Source organism: Colobus angolensis, unplaced genomic scaffold, assembly GCF_000951035.1.
Source record: "Colobus angolensis palliatus isolate OR3802 unplaced genomic scaffold, Cang.pa_1.0 Scaffold250, whole genome shotgun sequence".
In the NCBI taxonomy this organism is placed as follows: Eukaryota; Metazoa; Chordata; class Mammalia; order Primates; family Cercopithecidae; genus Colobus; species Colobus angolensis.
Genome location: NW_012115711.1, coordinates 1,251,522 through 1,260,389, shown reverse-complemented (window position 1 = coordinate 1,260,389; position 8,868 = coordinate 1,251,522). Strand labels below are relative to the sequence as shown.

Below are 8,868 nucleotides of genomic sequence, written 5' to 3'. Positions count from 1 at the left end.
TTCTGTCTCCCACGCTAGAGTACAATGGCATAATCTCGGCTCATTATAACCCCTGCCTCCCAGGTTCAAGCGATTGTCCTGCCTCAGCCTTCTGAGTAGCTGGTATTACAGGCGCCTGCCACCACACTTGGCTAATTTTTGTAATTTTAGTAGAGACTGGGTTTTACCACATTGGCAAGGCTGGTCTCAAACTCCTGGCCTCAAGTGATCTGCCCGCCTCAGCCTCCCAAAGTGCTACGATTACAGGCATGAGCCACCGCACCTAACCTTTTTTTTTTCATTTTTTTCTTTAGCAACTCTATTTAATTCTCACAACCACCCTGTAAAAAGAGCAGGGCAAATTTTATTATCCCCATTTGGTAGATGAAGAAACCCAAGACTCAGAAAGATTAAATAATTTGTCCATAGCTATCAACTAGTAGATGGAGGAACCAACACTCAAATTCAGATCTTCTCTCTTCAAAATGCATGCTCTTTCCGTTAAAACATTCTGGGCTTTTATGTGAACTTCACTTATCCTGGGCCATGTCTTGAGTACCATGATAATGGCATGACCGCACTTTCCACCACCTGAAGCCCCCAGTGTTCCTCAGGCTGCCGCCAATCTGGCCTACTTGCTAATCTTGCCTCCTGTCACTCCAAACATGCTTAGCTTCAGCAATATGGAAGCTGGTGCATTTTGCTGAACCACACCTTCAGGCCTTCACACATACTCTTCACTCAACCTGGAACATCCTTTCCCCACCTTTTGTCTCACTAAATTCTACAGGCCCTTTGAAACTGAACTCTTGCTGACTTTTCTCAGGATGCCATCTCTCACCTTTACAGTCATGGCCCTCTTCTATGCTCTCATAGCAAGCACTCTGTGCATTCTTCCATCTTGGTACTTAACACACTGTCCTGTCATTATCGATGTACATGATTCTTTCCTCTACCACCCAGACTGGAAGCAACGAAAGCAGAGATTCTTTTTCCTTCATTCGGTTAGTATTGCCAAAATCTAGCCAAGTACTGGCTCATAATAGGTTCTTCATAAGTTTTTGTGACATGAATAAGTGAGCTTTTGTGGCCTAATAGCAGTGCTTTTATTTTCTAGGTACATGGTTCAGTGGCCTGGTGGCCGAATCCTGCATCGCCATGAGCTAGACACCTTCCTTGCACAGGCAGTGTCTACCCAGCTTTATGAACCAGATCGACTCCAAGAACTCAAGGTGATTTCATATACCCTCATTTAAGTTTTCTTTTATGAGCTTATAGCACTACTTGAGGTCTTTTTTTTTTTTTTTTTTTTTTTTGCCTGAAGCTGAGGAAAATAGTAAGTTCTGCAGGTAACTGTTTGATTTACTTTAGCCAAATATTTATGTCTATGAATAAAGCCAAGATGTGCCTGCTACACTACTCTCATAGTGATAAATGAGAATGGACAGAAAAGATGGATATTATGCAAGGAAAATAAATCTTGGCCCATAGACCATGGCAAGGGTTCTGACTCTTACAAGATACACTATAAGGGACATATTCTAGTGTTCCCTGCTTGTGTCTATTTACTCAGACACATCTCCTTTTAGTGATAGGTACTGAGTATTAAGTAGAAGTATAGGAAAGCATAAGGAAGAAAATAAACCCAGAAAATAGACCTTGGGCAGGTTACTTAACCTCTGTAGCTTCAGTTTCCTTACTTGTACAATTGTATATTAGTTCATTTTGTGTTGCTATAAAAGAATACCTGAGACTAGGTAATTTATAAAGAAAAGAGGTTTATTAAGTCCATTGTTCTGAAGACTGGACAAAAAACATGGTGCCAGCATCTACTCAGCTTCTGGTCAGGGTCTCAGGAAGCTTCTACTCATGATAGAAGGTGAGGGGAATAAGACAAGAGGAGCTAGCGTGTCACATGGTGAGAGAGGGCACGTAAGAGAGAAGGGCAGCAGTGCTGGAATCCCAGCACTTTGGGAGGCTGAGATGGGCAGATCATGAGGTCAGGAGTTCGAGACCACCCTGGCCAACATGGTGGAACCCTGTCTCTACTAAAAATACAAAAATTAGCCGGGCGTGATGGCAGGGCACCTGTAATCCCAGTTACTCGGGAGGCTGAGGCAGTAGAATCGTTCGAACCCAGGAGGTGGAGATTGCAGTGAGCCGAGATCACGCCACTGCACTCCAGCCTGGGCAACAAAAGCGAAACTCTGTCTCCAAAAAAAAAAAAAAAAATGAAGGCCAAGGTGCTGGGCTCTTTCTAACAATCAGTTCTTGCATGAACTAATAAGAGTGAAAACTCGCTCATTACCACAGGGAGGTAACAAGCATTCATGAGGGATCTGCCCCCGTGACCCAGACACCTCCCAATAGGTTCCATCTACAACATTGGGGATCACATTTTAACATGCAATTTGGAGGGGTCACATATCCAACTATGTCAGTTTGTGAGGATACTATGTAAAATAATCCATGTAAAACCCCTAGAACAGTGTCTCACTTTTTTTTTTTTTTTTTTTTGAGATGGAGTTTCGCTCTTGTTGCCTAAGCTAGAGTGTAATGGCGCAAATCTCAGCTCACCACAACCTCCGCCTCCCAGGTTCAAGCAGTTCTCCTGTCTCAGCCTCCCAAGTAGCTGGGATTACAGGCATGCGCCACCATGCCTGGTTAATTTTGTATTTTTAGTAGAGACGGGGTTTCTCTGTTGGTCGGGCTGGTCTCGAATTCCTGACCTCAGGTGATCCGCCCTCCTTGGCCTCCCAAAGTGCTGGGATTACAGGCGTGAGCCACCACGCCTGGCCAGTGTCTCACATATTTTATATATACAGTACTCAATAAATGTAGCCATTAATGCATTAATCCCTCCCTTGGCTTTAGTAACCTTGTTCCTTTGAGTACCCAAGGTAAACTAGAAGATCAAGTTCAGTAAGACTTGCAAAATCTTAAGTGAGGTCAACTAAGGGAAGATGAGACAGACTCAAGACAACCAGTGAATGCTTGCTTTTTGTAGTAAATGTAGTATTGCTTGTCCTAGAATAACTGCTCGTGCTAAACCACACCTAGGAGGGGACCTGCAAACACTTTCCTGTTAAAGCTGTCCTCTGTTACAGTGGCTTGAGATAACCACTGTGGGAATTTTGAGGTTTTTTTCCAGTCTTCTGTCATACATTTTTTACGTAGTTGAGGTAGTATTTAGGTAATTATATATTGTGGCTTTTTTCCATTTCACATAGCACATATTTTCTGTGTCTTATCATATGGATGTATCATTTAATTGTTATAATATTGGCGACTTAGGTTGTTTTCAGTTTTGCTCTGTTATGTGATGTCTTACTCCATTTAGAGTTGCTGTAATGGAATACCTGAAGCGGAGTAATCAGTAAAGAGGTTTTTTTTGAGACAGAGTCTCACTCTGTCAGTCAGGCTGGAATGCAGTGGCATAATCTCAGCTCACTGCAACCTCCACCTCCTGGGTTCAAGCGATTGTCCTGCCTCAGCCTCTTGAGTAGCTGGGATTACAGGCAAATGCCACCATGCCCAGCTAACTTATTTTAATAGAGACAGGGTTTTGCCATGTTGGCCAGGCTGGTCTCAAACTCCTGGCCTCAAGCAATCTACCCACCTCAGCCTCCCAAAATACTGGGATTACAGGAATGAGCCACTACACCCGGTCAAGAAAAGAATTTTCTTTGGTTCACAGTTTTTCAGGCTGTACAAGAAACATGGTGTTGGTATCTGCAAGTTTAATTTCTAACTCAACAAATGTGAACATTTTCAGGGTTCTTCATACATATTGCTTAATTGTAATATACATTTCTTTTTTTGAGATGGAGTCTTGTTCTGTTGCCCAGGCTGGAGTGCAGTGGCGCAATCTCAGCTCACTGCAACCTTCACCTCCCAGGTTCAAGTGATGCTCTCACCTCAGCCTCCCGAGTAACTGGAACTACAGATGCCCACCACCACGCCTGGCTAATTTTTGTATTTTTAGTAGAGATGGGGTTTCACCATGTTGGCGAGGCTGGTCTCGAACTCCTGACCTCAGGTGATCCGCCTGCCTCGGCCTCCCGAAGTGCCGGGATTACAGGCGTGAGCCACTGCACCTGGTCATGTAATATACATTTTTTACCAGCTTTATATGATTGCCCATTTATTTCACTGCATCAGCAGCAGCAGCATTGAGTGTTCTTTCAGCCTTTACTTTCTAAATTTTTTTCTAATTTGACAGGTGAAAATAAAAATGTCTCATGTTGGTGTCTTTAATGTTGTAATGAGTACCTTTCAAATCATCTTAGGGGAAAGACATGGATAGAAGCTGCACTGAGATGAGACATGGATAGAAGCTGCACTGAGATGTCTACACTGAATGACAGCATGTTCAAATTTAACTGGAAGAATCAGCATGACAGGAATAAGAGTAAATGTTACCAAGAATAGTAGTTTCTTAATAGTAATATTTCATCTGTGGTGGTTTCAGATTGAGAAACTGGATGCCCGAGGGATCCAGCTTGCTGCCCTCTTCATGAGTGGAGTCGACACAGCTCTGTTTGCTAATGATGCCTGTGGCCAGCCAGTCCCTTGGGAGCATTGCTGTCCATGGATTTACTTTGATGGCAAGCTGTTCCAGAGCAAGCTAATTAAAGCAGGCCGAGAGCGAGTATCTCTGGTTGAGCTCTGTGATGGCCAGGTACCAGCATGTCAGGCTGCTAAGGACTAGCTCTGATCTCCTGTGGGAGTGAACGGGCAGGGAGGGGAAAGGAGCAGACATATTGGAGAGGGATGGGGCGAAAGCAGGAGACTATGTCTCACTTTAACCTGACTTAAGTCAACAGTGGTCCCAAAGGCCCATAGTCTGATATGTACATGTTGTAAAATTTTACGTTGGAAAGTTTTTTTTAATGAGCTTAAAGTTTTCATATCCTTTTTCTTACTCTGAGTATTTCTTATCCATGGAATATTCAGATACACTATATACCTTCCCTCCAACTCAGGATTTCATTTCTCTTATTTACAAAAACTGTCTCTTTTGCAAGGAATTTTTTTTTTTGTAAAAGAGCTATGTTTGGAAACAGAAGAGGGTAGTAAAGTTGATGATAGAGTAGAAGCAGAGGATTTTTTTTTTTTTTTTGAGACGGAGTCTCACTCTGTCGCCAGGCTGGAATGCAGTGGCGTGATCTCGGCTCACAGCAACTTCCACCTCCCAGGTTCACGCGATTCTCCTGCCTCAGCCTCCCAAGTAGTTGGGACTACAGGCATGCACCACCAGGCCCAGCTAATTTTTATATTTTGAGTAGAAACAGAATTTCACCATGTTGGCCAGGATGGTCTCAATCTCTTGACCTTGTGATCCACCTGCTCCAGCCTCCCAAAGGGATTTTTTTTTAATGAAACATTGGGAAGATGAGGGGAGGCAAGGGAAAGGAAACCTTACTTAACTCCTTTATCCATTTTGGTGGGGGAAAAGAGCTGAGGGCCAAGAGCAGGGGTTGGCAGACGACCCAGCACACCTCCTGTTTTTTGTCACTATCCATAGTTTTTTTTGCGCTGTCCATAGTGCTACAAACCACCTGTTTTTGTAATACAGACCACCCTCTGTTTTTGTAAATAAAATGTTACTGGAACACAGCCACATTCATTCATCTACATACCATCTATGACTTCTTTCTTTTTTCTTTTTTTTTTTTTTTTTTTTTGAGACAGATTCTCACTTTGTTGCCCAGGCTGCAGTGCAGTGGTGCGATGTTGGCTCACTGCAACCTCCGCTTCCAGGTTCAAGTGATTCTCTTGTCTCACCCTCCCAGGTAGCTGGGACTACAGGTGCACGCCACCATGCTTGGCTAATTTTTTTGTATTTTTAGTAAAGATGGGGTTTCATCACATTGGTCAGGCTGGTCTCAAACTCCTGACCTCAGGTGATCCACCTGCCTTGGCCTCCCAAATTGCTGGGACTACAGGCGTGAGCCGCCACCACGCCTGGCCTATGACTGCTTTCATGTTACAGTAGCCGAGTGGAGTAATTGTGACAGAGACAATATAGCCTACAAAGCCTAAAATATTTACTATCTAACCCTTTTCAGAAGAAGTTTGCAGACCTCTGGACTAGAGGTATCAGGATCTCCAATCTTGGATATGGGGGAGAAGGTTAAAAGGCCTTTTATTTGTCAGATTTTTATTTTCTCTTTTATCTAATTCTGTTACATCTCCCTTAGAAAGTGACCCAGCCCAATGCCAGCCATGTAATAGACCATCAGTAATTCTTATTGTTAAATTTGTCTTCCTTGACCTAGTCAATGTACATCACAAGCCCTGAGTCAGAACTCATATGGTAGTATGGTGTCATGTAAAGAGTCAGGGCTTTGGTGCCAGACAGGCTTCCTGAGTGTGTAGCTTTGAGCCCTTTAACGACAGGCCTCAGTTCACTTAATGGGAATAGAATTGTGAGACTGTACCTAGAGTGCCCCATGCTGGGCCTAAAACATGGGACAAGTTCGAAAAATGGCAGCTGCTATTATTACTCTTCCTCATTTGAAGGCTGACCTGGCAACCAAAGTGGAAAAGATGAGACAGAGCATCCTTGAAGGAATCAACATGAATCATCCACCGCCTTCTGCTCTACTTCCGTCACCTACTTTTGTGCCTCCTATGGTGCCCTCTCTCTACCCTGTTTCACTTTATTCCCGAGCTATGGGCTCCATGCCACTTCCCCCTCAAGGGAGGAGCCGGGGATTTGCAGGTCAGTACCTAAGAATGAGGTATTTACCATCCTCAATTTATGTCATCATAATCTATCCAGTCATTATTGTCAATAACAGGATCAACAGTTTCACATATATCTCATCTCATTGACTTTTTTTTTTTTTTTTTAAGATGGAGTTTCACTCTTGTCACCCAGGCTGGAGTGCAATGCTGTGATCTCGGCTCACTGTAATCTCCACCTCCTGGGTTCAAGCGATTCTCCTGCCTCAGTCTCCTGAGTAGCTGAGATTACAGGCATGCACCACCACACCTGGCTAATTTTGTATTTTCAGTAGAGATGGAGCTTCACCATGTTGGTCAGGCTGGTCTCGAACTCCTGACCTCAGGTGATCCACCTGCCTTGGCTTCCCAAAGTGCTGGGATTACAGGCGTCAGCCACAGCGCCCAGCCTCATCTCATTTATATTCTGTGCTATGTAGTTTGAAGAGCAGCTTATGTCCATTTTGACTTCTAAGACAACTCTTCATAGAGGTACTTGGTTCCCAGGGATTTGACTCTCACCAACCAAACTCATGAAGTGACTGATGTGGAAACCAGAACCCACTTTATTACTTTAGAGAACTATAAGTCATATGGACCAGCTCTTCATGGTTGCTGTCCGTTCATTCCTTCCCTATAGGCAATGCACACAGGAGCTTGCAGGAAGATCAGTGAGAGTAAACGGCCAGTGCTGGTAGACAACAGTAGCTTGATGTATCCACTTCCACTCTGGGAATGTACTTGACACATTTCCCTTCCTTCAGCTCCAGAAGCATGGAGAGAAATATGTGTCACCATCCATGCCACCAGAGGATTGCAGTTTAGTGAGGAAAACAAACATGCACACACACACACATATGTACACACCAACATATGTATAAATTACGGTGGCACCTGAACTACAGCTTAACGATGAATACATAATCATGCCTAGGTTGCTCAGATACTGATCCTGATAATTCAGACAATCTGTCCTGTGGTGAAACACGATTTTTTTTTTTTTTTTTTTGAGACAGGGTCTCCCTCTGTCCACAGCCCGGCTAATTTTTGTATTTTTAGTAGAGACGGGATTTTACCATATTCGTCAGGCTGGTCTCGAACTTCCATCCTCAGGTGATCTGCCCGCCTTGGCCTCCCAAAGTGCTGGGATTACAGGCGTGAGCCACGGCACCTGGCAGTGAAACAGGATATTTTAGTGGAGACATTTTATCATAAAATAGCAAGATTCTGTGATTGGGTCAGAGTGTCATTGCTGCGGTTGAAGGTGTTTGTTACCTATTGCTCCTCCCTTTAAAAGTAATAAAGCTGGAAGTTGAAGTTAGTTTTTCAGGGTGACAAAATTCAGTATGGGTAGTTAGCTCAAGGCTGGGCTTAGATGAACAGTGTGAAAGTCTGCTCTGGTAACTCCCTGTTCAGTCAGATCATGATCAAGTCTTAAAAACCAGGGAGCCAGCCAGTCCATCCCTTTCAGATGACTTTACAAGTCCTTTCTCTGTTCTTTATGTGTTGATTTTATTTTGTAAGTCTCAAAAGACAGCCTTATTAAAGCCAGGTTCTCGGAAGGTCACCACTGCCTTACCTACCAGTGATGCTTAGTCTCCAGTTACTGGTGGTTCACAAGGAGCCTCTTGCCTCCTGAAAGCCCACAGTAGGATCCTCAAATGCAAGTCTTTCTTGTCCCTCTTAAAAGTAACTAGCACTCTGCCGGGCGCGGTGGCTCACGCCTGTAATCCCAGCACTTTGGGAGGCCGAGGCGTGCGGATCATGAGGTCAGGAGATCGAGACCATCCTGGCTAACACGGTGAAACCCCCGTCTCTACTAAAAATACAAAAAAAAATTAGCCGGGCGTGGTGGTACACGCCTGTAGTCCCAGCTGTCGGAGGCTGAGGCAGGAGAATGGCATGAACCCGGGAGGCGGAGCTTGCAGTGAGCCGAGATGGCGCCACTGCACTCCAGCCTGGGTGACAAAGCGAGACTCCGTCTCAAAAAAAAAAAAATAATTAACACTCTAGGCAGGGAGCAGTGGCTCATGCCTGTAATCCCAGCACGTTGGGAGGTCAAGGTGGGCAGATCACTTGAGGTCAGGACTTCCAGACAGGCCTGGCCAACGTGGTGAAACCCTGTCTCTACAAAAAATATAAAAATTAGCCAGGCATGGT

At 44.3% G+C, this 8,868-nt stretch overlaps 1 protein-coding gene across 1 annotated transcript in view; it reads left to right on the top strand.

Moving 5' to 3' along the window:
- The window catches only part of FAM120C (family with sequence similarity 120C), a gene marked incomplete at its 5' end in the record, with an annotated part of 150,175 nt that overhangs the window by 122,473 nt on the left and 18,834 nt on the right, over positions 1-8,868 (top strand). The window contains 3 exons of the mRNA XM_011946593.1: positions 1,097-1,211; positions 4,451-4,660; positions 6,505-6,706. Coding sequence (XP_011801983.1) covers positions 1,097-1,211; positions 4,451-4,660; positions 6,505-6,706 — 527 coding nt within the window. The remainder of the gene's footprint in view (positions 1-1,096; positions 1,212-4,450; positions 4,661-6,504; positions 6,707-8,868) is intronic.